Below are 27,695 nucleotides of genomic sequence, written 5' to 3'. Positions count from 1 at the left end.
ATCAGTAATTAGAAGGTGATCAAGACTGGGTGATTGCTGAAGGGGTGCAGGTGAGTAGGAGGAATGATGGGAAATATAGTTTGGAGGAGGTGACAGAGCTGATGACTGTAACAGGTCAAGTCAAGTCATCTTCATTTATATATTATATAAATGAGACTTTATTGATTATTCTAACACAAAATAAAATCTAACACAATGCACGCACACATTCGCACAAGTTGCAGAAAGAAAGGAATGAGGAAAGAATGAGTTTGAAATGATGAAATCCCAGGTTTCTAGCAATATTGCAACTATCGCTTCTTAGGCAGGTTATTAAACTTTACATCAATGCACCAGGTCAGATAGAATCTGGAGTTACTTGCATTTGTCATTTGTGTCTTTAAATGGGATTTCCTTTGTTGGCATCCTTGGCTTGGAGAAAAGTGTTTCCCAGGTTCTTTTGATTCGCTGCAGGTCTTTTCAGGTCCTGATTGATGTCGTGGGAAGCCAATCATGTTCTGGTGTGCTGGCGGAGGAGTGGAGTCTCCCTTGTGGCTAAAGTTTGAAGTTTTGAGATGGCAAAGACTGTAGAGTCATTGATTAAACTTTGCAGCAAAACTTAACTTAGAACACGAGACTCTCAACGGAAAAGAAAGAAAACTAAGTGAAAGAAAGGAAAGTAAGTGAGTGAGACGAGAGTAAGTTGGATGGCTTGAATGAAGCTGTTCCTATTTTCATCTGATCTTGATCTGCCTTGATCAAGTCGTCTGCTCTTTATCGTCTGCTCATTGTCTTTTCTTTGTCTGTCTTTTTGGTCTGTCTGTGTAAATTGTCATTGTGTACTGAATATTTAAACTGAGGTGCTTGTCCAATCTTTTTGAGGAGTTCTGACCAATTAGGTATCGTCTTTGTTTCAAAGGTGGCTTTTCTCCTCCCCTGATCATAAATTAAATGTTATCTGTGGTCTCTTACCTTTCCCGCTCTCAGCAGAGAATACAGAAAGTACAGTTTAGACATGATTTCTCTAAAAAGAATACATTTTACACAGATTTCATTCAAGCCAAAATTTTAATTATGAATAGAGATTTACATTCATACCAAACAAGGCACACTTTCAATCAACCATTCAATAGTTATAACAATGGTTATAACTGGTTATAACAAAAGTTATAACTGGTCACATGTATAATGTGTAGACATGATATAGAATTATGCAGTTGAATGATGTTTGATAAGTCCATTTAGAATTGTTTTGGAACACTTTGATGCAGTTTATTTGTAAAAACAGTCTCTGTAGGTTTTTTCTGTGGATTTCAAGTCAGTGTTATTCAGAGGTCACTCAGAAGAAGGTTTGTTTTCTATCTGTGTTTCGGGGATCAAGCAAACATCAGCCGTTATCTTGGTAGGGCTCGCGCTGTGCCTTCTTCAAACAAATCCGTCTTTTACAAACTGATTCAGTTTGACACCATCTTCCTTAGCTAGGGTGACTTTTACAAGCTTGCAAGGCCATAAAGTACTTAGCTTGGAGTCTTTGGAGACTGGATGGAGCCGCAAATGACAGTTCCCTTTCAAGGAGTCATTGATTGCGTCATGAAGCACCTGTGAAATCAGTCCAATGGCATGATGGAAGGTGGCTGACACCGTGACCAGGAAGCTATAAAGCGCACCCAGACCAAACAATGTCAGCTTCTGTGCCTTCTGCAAGCACTCTGTGTGAAATTGTCTTTGTCTATTTATTTTTGTTTGTCCACAAGCATATATTTATCTAGACAGGAGTATAATGTGAGCAAACAGCGGTTTGAATTATGTGTTCCTCCCTGCACTCGCTATGTTACGAGTGGGGATACACATGATTTATGTGTTGTTTGCTTGGAGTGGAGCATGCACGTCAGCTCTCATTGGGGCTGACAGTGTTCATTCATAAAAAATGTCCCGAGGTGTAAAGAAAAGCATGCACTATCAGAAGTTTTTAGCTCCGCTCCTGTTGGCTTTATTCTCGAAGGAATAAAAGTCTAATGCAAGGATCGGATCTTGCGTTTGCCTCGGCGCGCAGATTACTGGTCTGCAAGAAAGAATATAGTGGCTCGGATCTCGGAGGGAACTGAGCAGACGGGAGTTTCCCTTTCTCTCTTGTCTCTATTATCGCTTGCAAACTATTATGAGCTAAAATTCTTTTTGTATCTAATTTATTTAGCCTGTCATTCAGCCATGTATTCTTGTCTGTTTGTTTCCTGGCTGCATTTAATTTGAGAATTAAATTAAATATTGTCTGCTTTGAAAAGTGTATGTTTGTATGAAAATACTGTATCCAGCCTCTCATCCAGACCATATTTACTTGTTTGGTTGATATGGCTGCATTTAATTTTTGAGGAATTAAATGGTAAATACTTTTCAGAAGTTAGATGTCTGTATTAATACACTATATTCAGCTTCTCATCCAGAACGTTTTTACTTGTCTGGTTGATATTTGGCTGCATTTCATTTTGAGGAATTAAATGACAATTACTTATCTGATTTTGGGAAAATTAGTCTTTAGTCTAGACCATGTTTACTTGTCTGGTTGATTTTGGCTGCATTTAATTCTGAGGAATTGAATGGTGAATTCCCAGGGGAAAATGGATAACACCTCATCATACGGTGCCCATCTCCCTTCGGTGCTATTAGCTGAAGTCTCCTCTGTGTAAGACTGTTGTTATCGCAAAGAAGGCTTCAGCAAAGAGGTTCCGACATCAGTGGTGTCGGACCTCTGAGGGGAAATGGATTACACTGCATTTCACTGTGGATATCTCCCTTCAGTGCCCTCAGAGGGCAATTCTGCCAACCCCGCCACCTCAGTGTTTTGGGGCGTACAGGTCCCCAGCAAGTTCTAGTTAGGTTGTTCCTTGCCGGTCTCCTGTTTCAGGGCACCAAATTGACAACTCAAGTTATGCCAGAGCCCAGTCTCGAGAGGCTGGTTCTCTTAGTACGAAGTCTTTTCGGGGTAAGATGGATCTGAGTACTGTCATTATCTCCAAGAAGGCTGCGTGAGGGCACTCCCCTCTGGGTGGAAGTTGTTCGACCCCTCATTGTGCTCATTTCCTTTCGGTGCCCTCAGGGGACCATTCTGCCAATCCCGCCACCTCGTATGCTTCGGGACGCAGTGGTCTCCATTGAGCCCATATCTCAGTGTCTGGCCGGAAACATGAGCACTGGGATGCTTGCCCCCTCTACGGAGGGTCTCACGGCAATCAATTTGGCTGTTTCCTGCCAGTTCGCCACTTCAGGACACCAGATTGGTTGCTTGAGTAAAAGAGAGAGCAATCTTGAGAGGCTGGTTCTCTTGGCCTCTGGGGGAAAGTGGTTAACACCTCACTATACATTGCCCATTTCCCTTTGCTGCTATCAGGGGCTGTTCTGCCAACGCCGCCACCTTGTGTGCTTCAGGGCGCAGTGGTCTCCAGTAGTGTTGGTACGATACCAAAATTTTGACTTCGATACGATACCCAACTTAAATATCACGATACCGATACTTAAATGATACTATGGCAAAAACCTAAAACAGCAGGAAAAGTAAATAAATAACATATGACAGAACTTCTTTCTTCACCAGTGTGCAGGCTGATAATTCTGGATTTGAGCTTCATTGCCGTGAAGTTAGAGTTAGATTTAATATATATATTTTTATTATTTTCATGCTCAGTAAAATTGTAAATTATTTGCTGTTACGCTTTTTATATATATATATATGTATACATACATTTAGGTGTTTTTGACAGTAAGATTATTGTAAAAATTATATTACTGTAAATAATTAGAGCAATGTTATTAAAGCATAAATTGGTTTAAAATAACTGTATATACCCTTCACATATTTATATATTTTTAAATTAATTTTATTTTTGCAACCAGATATCACTTATTAAACTAAGACTCAATAATACACCTCTTTGCGGAGATCTGCTTGCACGAGTAAAATAAATAAATAACACTCATTTAATGTTTGAGAGCATAAACATAATGCTGGTATCACACTAACCTGCCGCTCTTTAAATTCTTTTTCCAAATCGGGATGTTTGATGGCAAGATGCTTTTGACTCCCTTCGCTTGTATTATTTTGTAACATCTTTTGCAGATGGGCTTTGTGGTGTCCGTGGGCTTGCCCTGGCTGTCGGCAATGTAAGCAAAATAATGCCATATTTCGCTTTGTGCATCTGCTTTCTCAACAATTTGTGGTCGGTCTGCAAGAGCACCTGTATTTGCAACCATACCTCGTCACCAGAAAAGCAGGGGGCAGTGTGCGCTGCACGCACACTGCCCCCTGCTTTCGCACATTAGGAAATACAGCTGGCACTCAAAGTACCGGTACTAATAAAATGAAGAACCAGACCGTTTTTAAAAGCAGGGTATCGTGATACCTTTCTAGTACCGGTATATCGTGCAACACTAGTCTCCAGCGAGTTCTAGTTTCTAGTTCTAGTAGCCGGTCATCCGCTTCAGGGCACCGAACTGGCTACTCGAGATATGCCAGAGACCAGTCTTGAGGGGCTGATTCTCTTTGTATAAGTCTCCTGGGGTTAAAATGGATCTGAGGACCATCATTATCTCCAAGAAGGCAGACCTGCCAACATGTACGCATTTTGCGTACCAGGTACGCATTTTGACCTCAAAGTACGCTGGTACGATTTGTCACTCTATACTACGCAAAAACCCGGTGACTCCTCTGTGCACGACTAGTACTCAAATCCAGCAAAAGAGTTCGACCAATCAGCGCTGGGTTTATTTCCCCAAATAGCAAGCGGGGATGATTGACAAATGCGTACGGCCTATCAATAAAAAGAGACTGCAAATCGACAGCAACACAAAATCACGCTCAATCCCTCCTTCCACTCCCGCCGTCTCAGTGACTGAATTCTCAAGCGAGGACAGCACACTCACGGTTTTTTAACTTCTTAAGGTAAACGGGTATAAAATGCACAAGTAATGTTGAACAACAAATCTAAATAAAATTGAAATCGCTGATTATGAAAATGTTGTGATGTGTGACTGACTGACAAGCGCGAGTCTGGAGAAACAGGCGTTTATTTATTTATTCTCAGTGTTCAGAAACGTATAGCCTACATGTGTTGCATTATTGTGTTATTACTAACTAAAGTAACTAATTATGTTACATAGCCTACTTATTTTGTATGAAAACCAGCACATTAGTTACTTATGCATTTAAAATGACCGCTGTTTCAATGCTGTTCGCGAGCTCTCTCTCATAAACACAAACGCGCGCGCACACAGAGAGGTAAAATGAAAATTGCCGTGCTTGGTTTAAAATTTGTTCTTGCTTGTGTTATTTTTTGTCAGAAAACATTTTGAATTATCCATCCGTGTTTTTAATATTCGGTAAATGACGGACGCTTTAGTTAACACAACCCCTCGTTATATGTCGGACTAACTTCTTGATATTCTTGAATACTCGATTCGTTTGCTCTTATTGGTCCTTTCTATTCATTGTCAACTGTTTTCTATAAATATGTTTGTATTGGCTAACCTTTATTCAGCGGATGTTTATCTTGTTTATAATTCAAAGACAGCACGCTACAAATAGAAACCCTTTTTTTTTCTTTGGGATTTAGTATCATATTTGGATATTGTAATAATAAATTAAGTATTTGAAATGAATCACATGTAAACTCAATGTTTACTGTTTTCTAAGGGTTTCTTAATTGTAGACTAGTTTTCATTACAAAACCTGTATAAACGACTCAACTGTCAGGTTAGTTGTAGGCCTATGTAAATATAGCCTTCTTGAAATTGCAAACAAAAAATTTTAGTCCATATTAAATATATGAATGCGATTCACTTGTGGTTGTCAGTTTGTATAAGAACACATTATGCAATGCAAGATTAATCATGTATTAAAAAAATGCTTTTGAGCAGGTGTAGTAAAATTTTTAATTGTGTCAAATTAAAAAAAACTTTAACAGTCAAAATTAGATTAACAAAGATGGGTGTGTGTGCTTTGTGTATTGTATTCTCAAAAATGTAAAAAATTACAACCCCCCGTCCCCCACCCCCCGTCCCATCACACTGGTACTCAAAAAAATTTTCCAAGGTTGGCAGGTCTGAAGAAGGCTGCAGGAGGGCAGTCCCCTCTGTGGGGAAGTGGTCAACACCTCATTACACGGTGCCCATTTCCCTTTGGTGCCCTCAGGGGGGCCGTTCTGCCAATACCACCACTTTGTGTGCTTCGGGATGCAGCGGTCTCTGGTGAGCCCATATCTCAGTGTCTGCCCAGAAAAGTGGTGGCACTAGGATGCTTGTCCCCTCTGATGAGGGTTTCAGAGGAGTCAGTTCGGTTGTTCATTCGGTTGTTGAATGGGGACATAATCAGATCTAATTTTGTCTGAGGACTGGTTTGTCACGATAGATAATTTGGAGGCATACTCCAATATTCCATCCATCTTCAACTCAGGAATTTGCTCAGGTTGCTTTTGGGGACAAAGCATACCAGTATTGGGTTCTTCCTTTTGGCCTAGTCTTGTCACCCCATGTTTCTGGCTCAACATGTGAGCAGATGGCGGATCGGCATCAAGATGTTGTCCTTGCCCGCATGAAAGTATGGGGGGGTTAAGGCTGAGCGCAACGAAAAGTGTGCTTTCTCCATTTCAGAGGACCACTTTTTCAGGTGTGGCGTGGGATTAAATGACCATGCAGGCACGTCCTTCTCCTGCTCCTACTGGTTCGATCCTCACAGCCATGAGCAAGACACCTAGGCCAGTCACTCACTGTCAAACAGTTGCGAGAATGTTAGGTTTGATGGCAGCTGCATCCAACGGCATGCCTTTTGGCCTTTGCAGGAGTGGCTCAAGACCAAGGGGTTTCCTAGAGGGGCAACCCATTCCGCATTATCAGGGTTACGCGCAAGTGCTTCATACTTTGGTTATGTGGAAGAAGTCTTGGTTATTGTCCCAGGGTCCTCACGGGCTGGGGAGCGATCATGGATGGTTGCTCAGCGTCTGTGGACGGGTTATCATTTCTCCTGGCACCTGCCTGGTGATTATGACTCAGGCTCTACATCCTTGGGCACCAAATTTAGGGAGTAGACATCCTGTCGAGACAGGGGCTGAGGCCTGGGGAATGGAGAATCCACCCTGAGGTGGTGGAGCTCATATGGAGGTGCAGACGTGGCTAAGGCTGTGTCTGTACATAGTTTCCCTGATGGTTCTACTCCCAAGAGTTCTGGAGAGCAGAGTTATGGAAGTGTGGATTTGGCCTCTGAGGGGGCCTAATTCATAGACTCAGGTCTGTCAACTGAGGTTGTGAGACCACGCTAACTCCAGAGCTCCCTGCACAAGGAAACTGATGGAAATCATCAGCTGGATCCAGTTACTGCCCAGTTGGTACAGCGTTGGAATTTCTGCAGAAGCTAGCTGCTTACCACGCACCTTTGGATGGTGTTTTTGGGTAGAAACCCATTGGTGTTTCATTTGTGGTGCATCGAATCAGGAGGAGTATGGTGGCTTTGTAAGCCTTTTAATAGGGGTATCCCTACAAGAGGTCTGTGATGCTGCGGGCTGGTCCTTTGCACACACATTCATCAGGTTTTACAACCTAGATTTCCTCCATGTTGATTTGGGATCTGGAGTGTTAAAATGAGTTTTGTATGGAGTTATGTTTGAACGAATCATCTGGAAGATTTATTTGTCTGGTTCGTCCTCAGTTCCTACACAGCAGCTCTAGGAAAATATTATTATCAAGCTAAAGTAAGTTTTTGATTGAATCACTTCCGTTGTAAAAATCATTAATTATTAACTTAGGGGCCGCTTACATGACACCTTTTTAACTGAAAACAGAAGACTTTTAATGCGTTCTTGCCATTCATTTACCTGTTTAGTTTATAGGTATGCACATTTGAATGTGAATCTGCACAGATGCTTAGTCTTTCTTTACAAAGTGAAATCACCAAATTACTTGTCTGGCCCGCATAATGCAGAATTATTAGTCATTTCCATGCGAACTGGAATCATTTTGATAACGTTTTATCTATACATAGGAAAAGGAAGGAGGCCTTTGCAGGAGATAGTTTAGTTGACACTTGAGGGCTGCGTTGTCGTTGTATCTAGGCGCAGGTCCTTCATCTCATCTGGATACAGCCTGGATCTTGCAGACTACGGTAAACCTAGGGATAAACAGAGAGAGACTAATTTATGAGGCCTGACCTAATTTATGCAGCCTAACAATTTACATGATTTGAATTATAGAAGTAGATAATGTGTTATGTTTATGTCAGGTTAAAGAGATGTGTTTTTAGTCTAGATTTAAACTGACAGAGAAACAGTACTTCCCCCTCCTGGAAGGCATGGCCTTGCGCCAAAAGGAGTCCAACCTGGAAGGGGGGGTGGCCGTCCTGGAGCTGTGGCAGGTGACAGACAGGAAAATAGGGTGGTGCTAGCAGGTTAGGATAGGGGCTATGGTGGCACAGGCCGGGGGACCATGGCAGCGCAGGAAGGTCAGGAAGCAATGGCAGTGCAGGAAGGTCAGGAAGCCATACCGGAGCAGGTAGTTCAGGAACCCATGGTGGTGTAGGCAGCTCAGGAGCCCAGGGTGGTGTTGGTTTAGGAAGCCAGGATGGTATAGGGAGCACAGGAGACTCAGAGGTCACTGGATACTGAGGGACATGGCAGCGGACTAATGGGCTAGAACCGACACTGGAGTGGACTCTGAGTTTACTGTGGGGAGTATACCGGAGTGGACTCTGGAGAACATACTGGAGTGGACTCTGGACTGCGTTCAGGGGCTGGAGCTTTCACTGGACTCTTGTCAGGGGCTGGAGCCTTCATTGGACTCTTGTCAGGGGCTGGAGCCGTCACTGGACCCTGGTCAGGGGCTAGAGCCATCACTAGGCTGTGTTTGGGGACCAGATTTATCTCTGGGCTTAACTCGGGGACAATAGTCAGACGCCCCTCATACTCCATAAATACTCCCAGGGGCACAGGTGCAGCGGCCATTTTGGCTGAGGGCTCAGGCACGGTGGCAAAGGATTTCCAGACTGGAGAGATTGTAAGTATAGTTAAAGACAATGCTTAATTCCTTTCTTTCTTTGTAGGATGAACACACAGAGCTTGGAAGAGGACACGGAGACTTAGGTGAGGAGATGAACAGCAGGTAAGGAGACTTCAGGTGAGTAATAATCCAGGAGAACATAATGTGGAGACTAGACAAGATGTGTGTGTGTGTGTGGTAAGTTCTTTGAACTGGTGCAGACGGTGATCGGTGACAGCTGGTGGTGATCAGTAATTAGAAGGTGATCGTGACTGGGTGATTGCTAAAGGAGTGCAGGTGAGTAGAAGGAGGGATGATGGGAAATGTAGTTTGGAGGAGGTGACAGAGATGGTGACCGTGACACAGAACTTGTTATAACTTGTAAATTCTAAAATTGTAAGCTCCAAATTGTCATCTCATAATTATAGCAATTATGACATGGCGTGAACACACCATCATTTGGTGATCATGTGATCCAGAGTGGCGTATCGCCCTGACTCATCTTGAACATTGCAGTAACAAAATCCCTGGGAATTCAACCAATTTAAGCCCAACAGCATTTGTCTTGCTGTGACATGTCTTTACAGTAGGGGTGTGACGAGATCTCGTGGCACGAGATCTCGCGAGACTAAACTGTGACGAGATTTCTCGTCGAGGCGAAAAGTAGTCTCGTGATGTTGCCATGACAGAGTGTTAGGATGATTAGGAAAGAATATGCCACCGCTACGTTTACATTATGCCTCCACTGTCGTTTTGCTTTGTATTTAAATAAAATATAATATAACATTTAATTCAGTTGGATAACGGTCGCCGCCGCTCCATATTTACAGAGTATGCGCGACCGTTGAAAGTGAAAGTAAACGCGCGCGCGCATTCAAACGTGATTTCAATACCCCGCATTTGAAAGCGGCTCCCCGATGAATGCAGATATCTCTCAATATGAAACCTATTTTAGGCTGGGCAGTGTAGTTGTAACCATCTCCTAGCTCTGTATCAAAGAAAAAATTTGTCTTATTTGATCTTTGAATATTGAGAGAGTGCGATTATGGTTGCACTTATTGTAAAGTGTTACCATAAAAATGAATAACAGTTTTCTCTTCTTATTATTTACTAGTACAAACAATAAGGTTTCATTTGTTAACATTAGTTAATGCACTGTGAACTATCATGAACTAACAATGAATGACTATTTTTATAAACTAACAAACAAAGATTAATAAATACTGTAGCAAATATATTGCTCGTTGTTAGTTGATGTTGGTTAATACATTAATGTTAATAAATGAGACCTTATTGTAAAGTGTTACCATTTTTATTTATACTGTTTTTATTTCTGTGATCAGTTTGTGGAGAGGAGTTCAGTTAGGAGGTCAAAAGCTGTAGAAGCTGATAATTCATGTACAGTAAGATCTGAAGAGAAGCCAGTCAGTTGAGTTAGTGGCAAAACCTTTTACAGTGCTTGAGTATTGTTGTCTTTTACTGCATATGATAATTCAGTCTCAGAAAGTAGAACTGAAATGACATTCATTACAAAATGATTAGTTAAAACATTTAAAATACACCTGCAGAATATTTTTTCTAGTCATGTATTTCGCCATCTTGTCTCGTCTCGTGAACTCAATCTCGAGTCTCGTCTCGTCTCGTCAGATACTGGTCTCGTCACACCCCTACTTTACAGTGTATGACTTTTGCTGTTACTATTCCATTCAAAATAAAGTGACAGTGACATATGGCTGTAACATATGTGCGTAGGTTTCCCACATGGCCACATATGAGAAAGTAATGCCCTGCAACCTTCAGATTACTGAGCTGAAGGGACAATATCACACAATTTGCAGCAATATTTTTAGAGGTGCTTCTCAGGTCGGTATATACTCTCGCCCTCAGACAAGGATTTATTAGTACTAGTCACAGCAAAATGTTCTTAGGGCTATTACCTTAGTTACCTTAGAATTTAGTGACTGGCTGATGGCCACAGAAAAATATGATTTGTGGCTTTACAGAAGCATCGGGAAGTATATGTTAGTTATTAGTTATTAATCTGTTTATGTTACATAAGTAAACCTGGAAAAAAACAGAACACACAAAAGAATGAAGTCTTTTAGTGTTTATATGTTGTGTTTTTGAATCAGGTTGGTGTGTATATGGGGAAGAGAGACTTTGTTGACCATGTTGACTCAGTGGATCCAGTGGGTACGTGAGAGAATAATTTTATTAATGTGATTTGAAGCACTTAGTAAGTTTTCTTAAAACTGTTATTTACGTTTTCTTTTTTAATATCACTGTGTTTTTCCTTCTTTATCAGATGGTGTCCTTCTTGTTGACCCTGAACAGCTGAAGGGGAAAAAAGGTTACTAAATTCATTCAAATTTTACAAACTGAACAGATGATAAATTAGATGTATTATAATGAGACTTAATTTGTGATTCTGTCGCCCTCTAGCGTATGCCACCTTGTCCTGCACGTTTCGATACGGACGTGATGACATGGACGTGGTGGGTATCTCATTCAGACGTGAGATCTATCTGGCCACCCGGCAAATCTACCCCCCACTGCAGGACAAAGAGCAGTGCATTCTCACCAAGGTCCAGGATAAACTACTGCGCAAACTGGGTGACAATGCCTACCCGTTTTTCTTTGAAGTAAGTATCTTCAGGTCAGGTGGTTAAATTTATATACTTTTCCTTGCAAAAAAAGTCACCTTATTCATGTACCATAGTATTTACATGTTATGTCAAGGTGCTTCAAAGACCATGGTACCATCATAGTCAAGTCACATTTATTTATATAACGCTTTATACAATACAGATTGTTTCAAAGCTGCTTTACAGTAATAACAGGAACATGATTCAATGATGCAAACATTTCATTTCTGCTGTGCAGCAGCTCTAAAAGAAAATAGTGTCATTGATCAGCAGAAGTCAGTTCAGTGTTGATTCAGTTATTAATTAAATTATTTCATTTAATCTAACATCCACATCCATCCATCAGGACTAACATCCACAGACAAAGACCTACATACAGGAAATTCAACCATTCAGCCACTCAACACCCTAATAATGGAATCATTTGTAACAATTGTGTGTGTGTTTGTGCATCTGTGCTATTTCATTTTGGTATTTTATACATTTATTTTGATATATAAGACATCTTCTGTCAGGACCTGATCAAGATTATTTCTCAATTCTGTTTCTTTAGTTCCCTGATAACTTGCCCTGTTCGGTAGGAATACAGCCAGGCCCAAAAGATGTCGGAAAGGTATCTGTCAAATATCAAACTATTCTTCTAAACAAGGAAGAACATTTTGTTTTAATACAGGGTGCAATATATGTTATATCAAATATGTTATTAGTCTTACTCTGACATATTGTACATCTTGTATGTACATGATAAATGGCCTCTTGAGTAGTGTCATATGTATTTTTTTCACAGCACTGTGCTGTTGAGTTTGAAGTGAAAGCCTTCTGTGCTGAGAGCCAGGATGCAAAAGTTCGCAAACGGTTAGTTCAGCCTACAACTCTTTGTTTTTCTCTATATGGGTGAAAATACAGTGGATACGGTTGTATCCAGGCCTACCATGATCTACTTTTACCACTTTGATTATCCTGATTTGCCTATGTACACTCTAAACAAAAATGGTGCTAAATAGCACCAAAAGTGGTTCTTTGGCTCATAATCATAGGGGAACCTTTTTTGGTGCTATATAGCACCTATCTTTAAAGGTGCTATATGGCACCTTTGTCGTATGGTGCTATGTAGAACCATAAGAGGTGCCATATAGCACCAGCAGTGGTTCTTTGGCTCGTTATGATAGGGGAACCTTTTCTGGTGCTATATAGCACCTATTCTTAAAGTTTTCTAGCACATTTGTCAAATTAGAGGTGCCATATATTGTTTTTTGAGCTAGCAGGGCCCATTATCATGCCAGGTACTACTGTAGATGAGTCAATATGCTTCTAAATGACACTTTTATGACTGATAATTAATAATTTCTTACCAAATCATGACTTTAAAGATTCAAAATCATGTACTAAATGCTTACTGAGAAACAAAATACATTACACTTTCAAAACCTTTTAATTTATTTCTTTCAGCAGCAAATAAACTCAGTGCTGACAAGTCAGGGAATATACATGTACCACATCACATTATACTCCCCTTTTATACACATACAAAATAATGGAACAAGCTTGAAATATGTACATTTTTGAAGACAATACTCCTGTTTTTACATACTGAGTTATGCTCTGAAGTCCTGCAGTTTCTTTCACTGTCAACAGCGCACTAACATTTTTGTAAGTCCTTCATGATTTCAAAAACAATATAGAAACTGGAACTAAAACCATAAGAAAGGGAGCAAGAGAGAATATTGACTCCGAAATTCTACTCACAGATTGAGTTGTACACTCATTTTACAGTGACAGGAAGTCCGACTGCATCCTTCAATTTCAAAACAACACACTTCAAAAAGGTCAGTGTCTTTCAGTCCTTTAGGATACTGGATTGGATTCGATTCCAAATGCAAAATATACACATAGGAGGAGGCCCAGTGCCATCAAGATGTCCTCACTCTACTCTGTGATTAACTGGCCATCCAACATGAACAAAATGTGGTCATACTGCATGAGATGATCCTCCCGCAGGCTTTAGGCATTTTCTTAAGTGTTGGGATGACAGGAGGGCTGGTCTGAGCATGGCCCTGGAGAAGAGGGGATAATAGCATTAACCATCTTCACATATTTATTTGAAAGGCAAACCTCATAAGCTAAATTAATTTCAACTACTGTCATATACAACTGCTCAAATACTTTTGGCCATTAACTGAAAATGAATGTAATTTTCTCTTCACATTGAGAGAATAGTTTGTGTATTATCATTTGTATAGCAAAATGTGCAATAAGTGTCGTGCTTTAATTAGATTGTGCTTTACACACTGTAGTCAACTGTTCATGGCTCACCTCAATGTCAAACAGCAACCCCAGGTCCACCTTGAACAGTGCAGGCAAGAGGAGAATAGCTGCTTCCAACTGTAGGCCTTTAAACAAAATAACATCATTAGGTTAACATAACATGGGGGATGCTTTTACCCAACACTTTTTTTGTTTTGTTTTTTAAACATTCATTACTGTGTGTAAAGCCCAAAGTATACTTTTTTATGCGTATGCTTTTTCTGAACTCAAAACAAATTAAGATCTTTTTGATGAAGTCTGAGAGGTTTCTGTCCCTCCAATGATGAGGGTGAGTAATTAATGACAGAATTTTCATTTCTGGGTAAACTAATCCTTTAAAGGTGATTACCCTTGCACAAATCAAAGCAATTCTCAAACAACACAACTGGATATTCATACAACTACACATTTGTACGAGACATACACTAGAGCTGCAGGATTCTGGATAAAATGAGAATCATGATTTTTTGGTTTCAAATAGAGATCGCAATTCTCCCACGATTCTAAATAGACAACTAAAAATAACATTTAATTTACTAGTTCTAGCAAAATATTAATTGCTGGACTCTAATTGCTGGAAAATGTTTAATTTGAATGAATTATTTTTTTAAAATGGTTTTGAATATATTAATCGCTCATTAATAAATACTTGTTTCACTACTGGATGAATCAGGATTTAACCTTAACGAATCTATTGAATGAATGATTCAATGACAACGTCACTGGTTGCCACCTAGTGGCTTAACAAGGTAATTTATATACAACAGTTATTTGAAGCACCAAGTAAGTTTCGATTTGCTCTATTTTGATCACTATCTAATGTCCAGTGATTATATCCTAACTGTAAACTTTTATCTTATTACTTCTGTGATAATTTTAATATTTGTAAAAAAAAATCAAATAACCAAATCCTTGAATAACTACAGTGTGGTTCAAAACTGCTGTCTCTGGATCAGTGGCAGCATGAACACCGAATGTTCCGGTAGGATTTTTGTCAAAGGTTTAATAGACACAGGCGAATCGTTGTCATTAATAAAGTAGGATCACGTGGGTGTTTGAATCGAGATTGCGATCTTTTTACGATAAATTGTGCAGCTCTAACATACAGATACAAAGTAAATCAAAGGGGTTTCGGACAAGCCAGGTTGATGATGTATATCATACCTAGAAGCAGGGCACAAGCTGATGTAACTGAAGTAAGTTGATTCAAAACTTTAACTCCCTCAATGTCAGCAGATGGTTCATGAAGTTCTCCCACTCCTTCCAAATAATGAACATTGCCATGGTGAGCTGCTCCTCAATCATCTGTCTGGTTATCCTAAAATAGTGAACATAAAAAAAAAACAAATTCGGTCACCTTTTGCTAGCATAACTACAAAATACACAAATTTAGACTTATTTTTCTGAAAATAAACCAAAATAGAATATTCTTACATTCAACTCAGAAAGTACTCCTTGATGAGGTCTGCAGGACTTTCTCTCAGGAAAAGGATAAGGGCTTTCAGGACACACTTCTCAGGTGAATGTTTTCAGTCTGTGATAAAGCAATTGTGATTATTTTTCTTATTTAAAAAAAAAAGCACAATAATCTGTAATAGGGAATCAAATTTTTGCAGATATGCAATAGCAAAGGACAAGAAAATATAAAAATAATTCGTATTAATGACTGGCCAAATTTGCAATTAATATATTTATGGACAATACCAGCAACACTTGTGGCGTTGAGGGGTCCAAAAAAAAAAAAAAAAAAAAAAAAAAAAGGAGCTAAAAAAAATCGATTATTTTTCCAATGCGTTTCAGCACACAGGCCTTCGTCAGTGCTAAAATACTACAGATTAAGAATTAAGAAATGCATCTGAATCAGTCATTGGTTTCATTTAAAATTATGAATTTATAATACATAATTATAAGTCTGAAAATAAAACATGCATCAATTAATAAATTAGCTTTACACCCCAATATATTTAATCATTCTTGATTAAAGGGATATTTCACCGAAAAATGAAAGCTAGCTGTTAATTTACTTACCATCAGGCCATCCAAGTTGACTTTTTTTTTATTTCTTCAGTAGAACAGTAAAGATTTTTAGCTGGAACTGTGATCTTCTGTGATTAATTTAATGTCAATGGCTAATGTCACTGTGAGAATAAAAAAAATAATAATAATAAAAATAAAAAATTAATACAAAACAACAAGAAAAAAAGTCACATGCATTTGAGATGGCATAAGAGGGAGTTGATGAATGTTTTGGAATGGATAATTCTTAGTCTAAAGTTTGTTTATGAGGATAACATTCAAGTCAATAGACAGCATTAGATGGATTTTATTCAAACATGTCCAACATTGGTAATTCATATTATCTATTAACAATTATAGCCGTTTTATAGAAATTACTTACCATGTAAAGTTATTGCAATGTGTCCTTAGTCGTCAAACATTGAAGAGCTTTATGTTAGATCCTAAAAGGGGGAGGGGAATCAGTGTTTATAAATGAAAAAAAAAAACTTGTTTGCTGCAGACAGTGCAAATAATTAGTTGTGTAAATATGCAACCATTTCATTCTACTAAAAAAACAGGATAAAAAAACGCCTCGCGCTAGTCAAATGAAGTAAGCCTTAAGTATGTCTTTACTCACAGACTTTCTTCGTCATTTTGGTCTAACAAATAGATGAATAAATCAGAGCTAACGTGAAAAAGACAAATAAAAGAACTGACAAACATTACTTTAAAAACCTAAACTCAATAATAGTAATGCGAGGATCCCCTCAGCCTCGACTCGAGCGTCTCTCCCGCTCCCCACGCACTTCCTGCCCGCAGCATTTCAAATAGTAACGTACACGCTACATACACGGTAGAGACGTTTCTTTTAAAAATTATTTAGAGACATACTTACATGGTCCAAACTGAATACATTTATTTAGAATAAAACGAGTAAATTCAACATCTTGTATAGAATAGAAAAGTTGAAATCGTAACTAACCGAATTCTTGAATTTGCGCGGCCTGCAGTAAGGTTATACTGCAGGCCACGCAAATTCAAAAATTCGGTTAGATACGATTTCGTTAGTATTCATGTTCACAAACAACGTTAATTAACTCATAAATAGTGATGGCCGATTTCGAAACACGTGCTTCATGAAGCTCCGAAGCTTCATGAATCATTTGTTTCGAATCAGTGATTCGGAGCGTGTATCAAACTGCCAAAGTCACGTGATTTTAGTAAACGAGGCTTCATTACGTCATCACTGTTTCGAAACATTTCAAAACAGTTTGAAATTTCAGTGGTTCACCGGTAGAGGGCGATGATAAAGTTAACCCATAAATCATTCAGATTCACTGAGAACTTGTTGAAAAAGTGTCTGTGGGTTTTACCTGATCTCTGATCAGTTTTATAAATTTGTAGATGTTTTAATTAGACATTAGAATAGTCAAAATAAATAATGGTAGTTATTCTCTTATTTGCCTGTTTAGCTTGAGCCATGGAACAGAGAAACAAGCCTTGAAAATTGATAAAAGAACACATATACAGACACAATATATTTAATCTTATTAGATTATTAGTTATTTGCATTTGATTGGTTTTACTCTCAATAAAACATTTGCAATAGATTTGTAAAAGGTGTTTTTACTGCATGTTTAGTGTGAGTTTTGTTGCATTTACACTGTTCTGACCACTAGGTGTCACCGTGGAGTCGGGTGTCAGATTGTTTCGAAGCCTCGAAACATCACGGCACATTTGATTCAACTGCTTCAGTGTTTCACGAAGCCTCGCTCTGCCCATCACTACTCATAAACAGCTAAAACACATGTTCAACCTTTGCATTATCGAGCATATTAATTAAAACATTTCCAACCTACCTTAATTCATCCGAGTCCAGGGGAAAGAAAATGGTGGCCGAGCAGAAAACTCGAGAAAGCCTCGTGAGTCATGACGTCAGAAAAAAAAACGTCTGTCACGGGGTCCTTAAAGAGAAATTATCCTTTGGCTGAAAGTGAGATATTTGAGTAGTTGAGTGTACAATATTGAGAGCAATTCGCAGAAAGAAGAAGTAATTAGACTCAAATAGTTATAGCAATCCAACTTACACCCATATTCACTTTTACAGTGTAGAAGGGCTTGGGCACAAAAAGGTTGAGAACCAGGTTATGTTTAGAAAATACACTGTAATTTAATGTTGTTTTTAATCCTTTCCCCAACTAAACTAAGAGAATAAGAGAGTTAGAGAACGGGTTCTTTGTATGGCAGTGGTGCTATATAGCACCTTAACCACAGCAAGGAACTGCTGAAGAACCGCTGAAGAACCATACAGGTGCTTTACAGGTTCTTTATAAGGTAGCGGTGCTATATAGCACCTTAACCACCCCAAAGAACCGCTGAAGAACCATTTTTTTAGAGTGTATATTACCAAAGACAGAACAGGTGAAGCAATGTAGACCACTGTTTGCAGACATCCCAACCTGCAAAAAGTCATTTCAGGGAGGTACCCCCCCCCCCCCCCCCCAAAAAAAAAAAAAAAGAGGAAGGAGCTATAAGCTATAGGCATATGCAATTATTCGTTAATTATGTTTAAATGTGTAGATTACTTTTACTATTTATATAAGCTGCTTATACTATTTATGTAAACTGCTTTTATTTATTTTCCATTGCAAATTTAAACAGGTCTAAGGAGTTTGTTGTTTTCATGTAGCCTTGGCAACTTGCCTGAATAATATGCACATGTAATGAAACTTGTCAACTCACCTCACTGATAATTGATTGGTTGATTTGCCGAAAAAGGACATTCGGGACGCTCTCTGTCATACATGCGCTTCGCACACACACGCAAGGTCTCTCTCTCGCTCCCTATCCCTCTCTGCCGTGCGCGCGCTGGTTTGAAACACAGTCTCTATGCGCGCTCTTGCTCGCTCGCTCTAGATTCCGGGAGATTTTAACTAATTTGCGGGCATCAGGGAGCCGCTATCAATATGCGGGAGACTCCCGGAACTTCCGGGAGACTTGGGATGTCTGTGTTTGGTATAGATCTCAACAATAATATGTGCCTTGTTCCCCTCCCCCACCATCAGGAGCTCAGTACGTTTGATGATTCGTAAGGTCCAGTATGCTCCAGAGAAGCTAGGACCAGCTCCCTGTGTGGAGACCACCCGTGACTTTCTCATGTCTGATAAACCACTGCATATGGAGGCAAGATTAGAAAAACAGGTGGGTTACAAACAGACCACCAGGCAAGCATGCATTTATCATAATTTTTTTCTTTCTTTGTTGTTAGCAATGTTTTATGTTGTAGGTTGACTTTTTTCTTGTAGACTTACTATCATGGGGAACCCATCAACTTAAGCATCAAAATCAATAATGACTCCAACAAAAATGTGAGAAACATCATTATTTCTGGTAAGAGTGAATCTGAACATATTGATAAATTGGTAGACAAGAGAAATAAGATTTCACGACTTAATATCTTGAAATAACGAGATATTATGTCGTTATAACGACTTATTATGTTGAAATAACGAGATATTATGTCATTATAACGACTTAAAGGTCCCGTTCTTTGTGATCCCATGTTTCAAACTTTAGTTAGTGTGTAATGTTGTTGTTAGAGTATAAATAAAATCTGTAAAATTTTAAAGCTCAAAGTTCAATGCCAAGCGAGATATTTTATTTAACAGAAGTCGCCTACATCGAACGGCCAGTTTGGACTACATCCCTCTACTTCCTTCTTTAATGACGTCACTAAAACGTTTTTAAAAGTTTTTTGACTAACCTCCGCCCACAGGAATACACAAGAGTTGCGTTTGTAGAGTGTGTTTGTCGCCATGTCGTCGAAACGCTGTTATTTTCATCCCGCAGTCCAATCACCGGGTCTGATTCCGGCTCAAATTGATAGGGTAAAATTAAAGACATGTTTACAATAACACTGAGCGCGTGCATCTCCACGTTATAGTAAGAGGCGTGACCTTTCCGGGCAAGATGCGCTCAGAGCTGTCGAATCACAACACAGGAACCGCTGGCACAATCAGAACTCGTTACGTATTTCTGAAGGAGGGACTTCATAGAACAAGGAAGTCATCAGCCCGTTTTTATGACAGTGGAAACAGCGGTATACAGATAAGTAAATTATGTGAAAAATACTGTTTTTTTACGTGCGAAACATGAACACATGTTATATTGCACACTATAAACACAATCAAAGCTTCAAAAAACCACGAAAAACGTGACCTTTAATATCTTGAAATAACGAGATATTATGTCGTTATAACGACTTAATATCTTGAAATAACAAGATAATATGTCGTTATAACGACTTATTATGTTGAAATAACGAGATATTATGTCGTTATAACAACTTATTATGTTGAAATAACGAGATAAGTTTTGGGGGGTTTTTTCCCTCCCCACCAAGTTTTTTTCTTTTTTTTTTTTCACCATGCGGTTCAGGGCTTCCATATAATTTGGTATGTTCTTCAATGAAAACAATACTTTTATTGAAGCGAAATAATAAATATGATTTCATTGTTTTTCATCGTTTACTGCAGTACAAGCGAGATCACCCCTGGGTCTCAAGAAACACTCAAAAAAAATTAAGCTTTTTTTAAGATTTACAGATTTTAATTGTATAGTTTAATTGTATCAAATAAAAAATGTGTTTTTATTCTTTGAAATGTACTCTTTGTACATATAAAAATTATAATATCATCACATGCCATTTTACAACCTGAACAAACCTTGCCATTTTATAAAAAGATCAAATTCTGATATTTTAAGAGACTCATTGATATTGAACTCTATATAAAATAGTTTTCTGTTGGTTTTGTTTTGTTTGTTTGTTTTTCCCTACATGTTTCTACAAGACTTTGATTTGGCAGACATTTTTCTCAAATATTTATAACATTTTAACACAAATGCTTCCTTGCTTGCCCCAATTCACAACATGTCAATAGAGTTGCATATGTATGTGTGTTATTTAAAATATAAATTAATAGATTATCAGCATTATCTTATTGACCCAGGCAAATTCATTGACAAAATGTTGATATTTGTAGACAAAATGTAGATATATGTAGATATACACACTCAGTCATACATCAAGTAAACTGTTGTAAATATAAAATAACACACTTATGATTGTTTACCTTTTAGTGGAACAAATTGCCAATGTGGTGTTGTACTCCAATGACAGTTATAATGAGACAGTGGCCATAGAGGACTCTGGGTAATCATTTTATTCAGATATTTAGATCTAATCCAATAAAATAATAAATGTTAATCTGATTAAAGTTTGCTATTTGGTGCAGGGACTCTGTTGAATCAGGTGCCAAACTGGACAAAGTCTACACCTTGCTTCCCCTACTGGCCAATAATAGACAAAAGCGAGGCATAGCACTGGATGGAAAATTGAAGCATGAAGACACCAATCTAGCCTCTTCAAGCATGTGAGTACCCATGCAGAACACTGGTGTGAAGATAACGAGAGCTGCTTTAGTTTATTAGGCTTTGTGCACATTAAAGCTTTTACATGTACTATCAAAAAAACGTTCATTAATGCATTCCAAATGTTTACTATGTTTAAATGCTTCATTGCAGGATCAAAGAGGGCGTCCTGAAGGAAGTTCTGGGAATCTTGGTATCTTACAGAATTGTTGTGAAGCTTATTGTTGGGGGGTTAGTATCCCACGACAAAATATACTACTACAGTACCATAAAATCACACATGCTTAATTTTTTTTTTTCTGTTCTTCTCCTTCATAGGATTATGGGATCCAGGTAATTATTACATTTCTTCAGTCTTGGAGTCAAGTATTCCATATCAATGAAGTTTTTTTTTTTGTGTGCGCATATATAGTGGAGTCCAAAAATCTGAGTCCAAATTGAAAATCTGTAACACGAGGGAGCTGAATAGATGTGTTGAGGTTTTAATAAAATGTACAACAAAACACAAGAACCGGAAACCAGGGAACACAGGGTACTGAAACATTCACAACAAAGACATCCACGGCAAACGTTGACTGACAAAACAACAAGAGAAACACAAGGGCTGTATATACACAGTGACTAACAAGTTTAACAAGGTAATGAGATAACAAAACACACCTGGGGCAGACAATCAACATGACAACTACAAAAAGCCTACAAAGATGGCTAACAGAACAGGAAATAGGAAGTAGAACAAAAGTCCAGAGACAAACACAGATGCTGTGTCCGAAATCGCACATTAAGTAGGTACTACATTTGAATTTAATTCAAGACCATTTAAAAAGTATCTATATAATAGGAATATGGGTAGTATGAATGAATGTATGAATGTTACTGTCACGAGACCTACCAGTGTCAGTTGTGTCGCTTCACTTCCATTCATAAATCCTCTACCGTGGCCTCACGGGATAGTTAAAGGAATGGTTAATCCCAAAAATTAAAATTCTGTCATCATTTACTCAAACCTAAATTTCTTTGTTCTGCTGTACACAAAGGAAGATATTTGGAAGAATTTTTGTAACCATCTAGATCTTGCCCCCCATTGACTACCATAGTAGGAAAAAAAAAATACTATGGTTGTCAATTTGGGGGTTGTGAGATCTGCTTGGTTACATAAGGACACTCACGCATGTTCGTAAATATTCTTCCAAATATCTTCCTTTGTGTACAACAGTACAAAGAAATTTATACAGGTTTGGAACAACATGAGGGGCAGTAAATGAAAGAATTTTTGGGTGAACTATCCCTTTAAGTAAGTGTCCTTTGAATGCGCACTTCAGAATCTCAGCCTACCTTTTAGCCGACTTTAACCTACTGTTTTTCGAATACTATGTATTCGGATATATTACACTTTTGCCGTACTGTTTTTTCGCATACTAAATTATAGGGAAGTATTTGATTTTTGGACACAGCAAGAGAACATATGATTAAATCTGAGATTCAAAAGCTAATTTAAATCTAATAAAAAGTTTTGGACACACTTTATATTAGGTGTTCTTAACTACTATGCACTTACATCAAAAAATAAGTACAATGTACTTTTGTTCATATTGTATTGCAAAACACGTTAGCAGCTATTGAGGTGGGTAAGGTTAGGCACAGGGTTAGTAGTATTGTTAGGTTTAAGGGTTGGTCAAGAGGTAAGGGAAGGGACAATTACAGAGATGAATTACAGCAGTAATTACATGCAGGTATGCAGGTACAATGTAAAAACATGTATGTTCACAATAAGTGCATTATATCAAATGATTAATTTAATTGTTAGTATATAGTAGTTAAAGACACATAAAATAAAGTGAGACCAAAATTTTTGCTAGTGGTCTCAGAATTTTGGACTATATTGAGAACCCTTTATTTAAGCTTTGTGTTTTGACATATCAGTGAGGTTGGGGTGGAGCTCCCTTTCCAGCTTATGCACCCGAAGCCTGACACAGGTATTATTTACGAACATGTGTGAGTGTCCTTATGCATGTTCTTTTATCTGTCTCTTAAATATTTTCTGCTTCACATACAATTAAGTATAAGCAAATTTAAAAATGTTGTTTCTCTTTATTGCCTCTTGAAGTGAGAGAAAGGTCAGTCATGATTTGAATAGTTTACATAGTCTGCATGTTCAAGAACTGAGATTCAACATTACATTATCTTTTTTATTTTTATAATAACTAATTTTATGTATCTTTAATAATATAAGTGTAACATATCTGCTTCTTGTCCTTTTTATGTGACTGTGTGGCTGTTTGTAGCGAACTGGAGGATGAAGTGGTATTTGAGGAGTTTAAGCGTACCAACTTGAAAGGCATGGCCGAGGATGAGGATGAGGGAAACGTATCACCTGCCGAGCATTGAGGAATGCATGTAGAAGTCAACCAGTTTTTGAAGCATTCCTCTTTACAGTAGGACATATTTAAAGCTATTTAACCACATAGAGAGCATTACTGCAACTGAGCTCTTATAAGCAGATAAAACTACTGTCAATTTTATCAAATTCCAAATCTAGTTCTTTAGAGATCATCCATACCTCGCTGTGACCATTCTTCAGCTGTCTAATGTCTGTGAGGATCTCTGGATGTGGGTCATGTAATTGAAAATGAATAGAGAGCTTTGTTTCACCAATTTTATGGTAGTGGGATCACTGCTGTTTTGCAACTGCTTTATCATTTTAGTGTATATTTTTAGTCATTTGGAAGATATTATTGTGCTGGAATGTGGTGACTACACAATAATAGTTTATAAAAAGTAAAACTAGTAAAGTCTTAGATGTGTTTTTAGTTGTAACACACTTTGTGAAATAAAGCAACATGCTGTTGTAAGTAAATGTATTGTTATAAAATATAGTATTATAATAAGATGTTGTACTGTAGCTGAATGTACATGTCTATTGTACAAACACCACAAAGGTTTGGACATAAAAAGTTTTTTTTTTTTTAAATAAAATAACAGTGTTCATACAAATTCAATTTCTGTAACTGGTTCTTTTTTCCAAGTACATCCATATGAATTTCAACATTACACACTACAGGCAAGGTGCAAGGACAAATGTATTTTATCCATAGTTATTGAAAACAGATGTTCAATAAAGGTCAATGCAGAACAAAATAACTGAATACTTTTTTATATTAATCTCAATAATGATATGTAATTTCATCGTTTCTCAGATAAAGTTGATTGTCAACTGACTGTTCCAAATAAAATCACAAATATCTTTATTTTCTCTATGCACAATGATCCAAGGATTAATCTGTTAATATCTTATTTTACCAGCAGTTAGCTTGCTTACTGTTGTTTACAATAACTTTTTGTACCCCTATTGATCACATTAAGCTTCTATTAGCTTCAATCAACTGCAGCTGAGCAGCTCATCTAGATCATTTGTTTGTTACTCTCTATCTTTCAGATTTTAATTATACATCATAAATATAAAGTTAATTAAAAAGATGCATCTGTTAATGCATGCATATTTTTAAAATTTGCGTATGTTTTGCTGTCATTTCAGCAGACATAATTCAACAGTATTAGCATTGCATGAGCAGGTAAACAGGAGACAGTTTACACTTGTACAAAAGGAAAAACATATTTTTTTTCTGTAATGATATGTTGAAAACGTGAGGTAGCACAGGCAATACCCCCCATAACACACATATTTGAATATAATTATAATGTTCACCGATACTGCACAAATGTAGTATCCATTTAATATAACGTGATATGTGCATTACTTTAAAAAGCTTACCTTTCAATATCTTTACTTAAGGACTACATATCTGACTGTCCAAATATTTATTATTATTACTCCTACTATATTTACTTAGAATTTACCAAATATGCTAGGGAGGTCACATCAAGGATGGACATCTGGGGCACGAGTGGTAGTAGGTTCTTCTAGTTCACCCCAGCTGTATATTCCGCTTATAGGTTCTGGTAAATTACGTGACATTGGCATATCACAGTTGTCTGGGTAGAGCAGGAAGCCAGAGAAAGTACTGCTGCACTCACTATTGGAATACATACCATTGGAATCGATATCTCTCACCTGTAGCCAAACTTCATCACCCATTTTAAGATGCAGGACCACCTGTTGAGAAGTTGTTCCAAGATCTATTGACCCTGTACTTTTGACGATAGGTTTGAAGTTGTGGAAGAGCCCCACTTTGAGCAGTTTACTGAAGACAACCAAGTGGTAGTTAATGACATAGGTACCATTGATGGAAGCCCTGTAGATGCCTCTAAATGGGTCAAAATTAAATTCTCTGTTGTAAAAAACATTAGTGAAAGGAATAGGCAAATTTGGCTGTGGATAACTGCTGCTTAGTGCCGCTAAAAAAGCAGACTGAATTGGTAGAGAGCAAGGGCCAGGAGCACCCATTACCCCAGGATCCCCTTTTTGCCCCTGGTGTCCATTTACCCCTGTTGCACCTTGTTGGCCAATGTCCCCTTTACTACCTTTTAGTCCTGGAATTCCGATCATTCCATTTGTACCGTCTACCCCATCGTTGCAGTGACACTCACCTGTTTCTCCCTGATCTCCTTTCTGGCCATTTAAACCTGGTGCTCCATGTGCACCATAATCCCCCAAATCCCCTTTCTGGCCCTTTGACCCCAGACTTCCTCCCAACCCTGGAAGTCCCCTTCCCCCTGTCATACCAGGATGGCCATGTTCTCCTGGAGGTCCCTGGATTGAGTAACAAATTGCTGGACACTGCCCTGACTCACCAGGTGAGCCCTGCTGTCCTGGATTTCCATCCACACCGCTGTCCCCTTTATCACCTGGCACAGAATGTTTAGTAAGTTGGTAATCGTATTTATTTAATTATTTTTTAATTTTATTAAAATAATTAAAATGTTAACTAACTTACCCTTGGGGCCTCTCTGTCCTTTGAGTCCTTTAAAGCCAAATGGACCCAGATCTCCTTTTTCACCAATATCACCCATTTGGCCTTTTGGAGGAAAAAAGGAAGCATGATAGGCAATGCTCCTCTTATCAAATGTAAACACTCCAGTATGTTTTGTACTCAAGCACTAAGATCACTGAGTGACTATATTAAGTAGATTGTATCAGTAGCAGTTAGTTAAAGGGGTCTTTAGAATATAAGTAAAGTCACTCTATTTACCCTTTGGTCCCTGATGACCATTAAACCCTCGGCGACCTTGAAATCCTGGCAAGCCTCTTATTCCTGGACTACCGGGAAGATCTAAGACAAGGAAATAAATAATCTACTCTGCAATAACTGTGGTATTATACGTACACAATGAGGGTGTCTGAGAATTGGTTGAAATTATTAACCTGGCATTCCCCTATCTCCTTTGTCCCCCTTTGGACCACTGGGACCCTCTTTACAATGTGAGCAAACACAAAACCAGGGTGTTTGATCTGCAGGTGGAGGCACTGGTGCCTCAAGGAGCATGTCACAGTACAAAAGGTCGGGTTTTTGTCCCGAAGGCACAGTACGAGATCCTTGAGTTTTGTTCCCAGACGGAGGTTTCGGTAAAATGGGATATCTATCAGGCAGGATTGGTAGCATGGGTAAAGGGTATCCAATTAATGAGTCATCGTTTTGCATCATCTGACCTCCTCTGGCTATGGGATTGCCTCCTTTTGCTAAAGGATAATTATCATAGGCATACATAGGTATGTGGTTGTTATGTGTATCAGAGTCCTCAAAGTAGTCATCAGGAGGAATGGGACTATCAGGAGAGCCAGGGGGTGGAGGTACTAGGAACCCCCTTCGGTCGATAGTCATCCCAGATGAGAGGGCTAATGAAACCAGGGCTCCTGCAATTATTCTTATCATCTGAGAAAAAATAATTGATGGAACATGATATGATCACTAAAGAGGCAGCTGTTACTCTTGAAAGCATATGCAGGCATAAGCAATGTGGAAAATGTGAGGCTAGATATTTATAATAATCTATTGATCCATTTAGATCATTGGATGTAAAATTGTTATTGTCAAATTATTCATATTCTGTATATCTTATTCATTTTTCAAATTTTATTTATTTTAGTACATTATTTAAATGCCAGTTACACCTTTTGTCTATCAAGCTAACAGCACTTCTAAAATCATTTCTATCCATTTTTTTAAGTGAAAAATAAACACAACAACATAAAGCAATATTGTCACGATTCATTTTGTGCAACAATCAAATATACTTACAATTTGGAAGAAGTCTTGACCCATCATCTGGGTGAAGCACTTGTGGACTGAACAGTGCAACTAAAGCAGTGATCAATTTATAAGTGGTGACCAAACAACAGTCTTTGAGAACCTGACTCCCAATAGGCCT

The 27,695-nt window shown here is 38.3% G+C and overlaps 2 protein-coding genes and 1 long non-coding RNA gene across 5 annotated transcripts in view; 1 reads left to right on the top strand and 2 right to left on the bottom strand.

The window, feature by feature from the left end:
• The window catches only part of saga (S-antigen; retina and pineal gland (arrestin) a), a 26,441-nt gene extending 2,074 nt beyond the window's left edge, over positions 1-24,367 (top strand). Inside the window, exons 3-16 of one of the 3 annotated variants that reach the window (XM_048187625.1) lie at positions 11,124-11,184; positions 11,297-11,341; positions 11,434-11,633; positions 12,190-12,249; positions 12,424-12,491; positions 19,004-19,139; positions 19,244-19,328; positions 21,078-21,150; positions 21,233-21,370; positions 21,522-21,599; positions 21,687-21,701; positions 23,292-23,344; positions 23,476-23,485; positions 23,654-24,367. In XM_048187625.1, coding sequence (XP_048043582.1) covers positions 11,124-11,184; positions 11,297-11,341; positions 11,434-11,633; positions 12,190-12,249; positions 12,424-12,491; positions 19,004-19,139; positions 19,244-19,328; positions 21,078-21,150; positions 21,233-21,370; positions 21,522-21,599; positions 21,687-21,701; positions 23,292-23,344; positions 23,476-23,485; positions 23,654-23,756 — 1,125 coding nt within the window. In that variant the 3' untranslated portion in view covers positions 23,757-24,367. The remainder of the gene's footprint in view (positions 1-11,123; positions 11,185-11,296; positions 11,342-11,433; positions 11,634-12,189; positions 12,250-12,423; positions 12,492-19,003; positions 19,140-19,243; positions 19,329-21,077; positions 21,151-21,232; positions 21,371-21,521; positions 21,600-21,686; positions 21,702-23,291; positions 23,345-23,475; positions 23,486-23,653) is intronic. The other 2 variants (XM_048187626.1, XM_048187627.1) reach the window with 2 other exon arrangements.
• LOC125266713 lies at positions 13,053-18,941 on the bottom strand. Its single transcript, XR_007184545.1, has 8 exons — positions 18,681-18,941; positions 17,798-17,925; positions 16,339-16,399; positions 15,969-16,078; positions 15,375-15,474; positions 15,105-15,258; positions 13,950-14,026; positions 13,053-13,690 (listed from the first exon to the last, which is right to left on the bottom strand). It is a non-coding gene; the product is annotated as an uncharacterized LOC125266713 (long non-coding RNA).
• On the bottom strand, positions 24,351-27,695 carry LOC125266711 (inner ear-specific collagen-like). Its single transcript, XM_048187624.1, has 5 exons — positions 27,566-27,695; positions 26,692-27,199; positions 26,519-26,599; positions 26,264-26,344; positions 24,351-26,174 (listed from the first exon to the last, which is right to left on the bottom strand). The coding sequence occupies exons 1-5, from the start codon at positions 27,590-27,592 to the stop codon at positions 25,249-25,251; spliced, it is 1,623 nt and encodes a 540-aa protein (XP_048043581.1). The 5' UTR covers positions 27,593-27,695; the 3' UTR covers positions 24,351-25,248.

This window comes from Megalobrama amblycephala, linkage group LG4, assembly GCF_018812025.1.
Source record: "Megalobrama amblycephala isolate DHTTF-2021 linkage group LG4, ASM1881202v1, whole genome shotgun sequence".
Taxonomy (NCBI): domain Eukaryota; kingdom Metazoa; phylum Chordata; class Actinopteri; order Cypriniformes; family Xenocyprididae; genus Megalobrama; species Megalobrama amblycephala.
This window is presented reverse-complemented; position numbering and strand designations above follow the sequence as displayed.

Coding starts and splice junctions, on each gene's coding strand:
- LOC125266711 (XM_048187624.1), bottom strand. CDS start 27,592: ATGATGGGTCAAGACTTCTTCCAAATT. Junction 26,600..26,691: donor AGGAGATAGGGGAATGCCAG/GTTAATAATTTC, acceptor TCCTTGTCTTAG/ATCTTCCCGGTAGTCCAGGA. Junction 26,175..26,263: donor AGGACAGAGAGGCCCCAAGG/GTAAGTTAGTTA, acceptor ATTCTGTGCCAG/GTGATAAAGGGGACAGCGGT.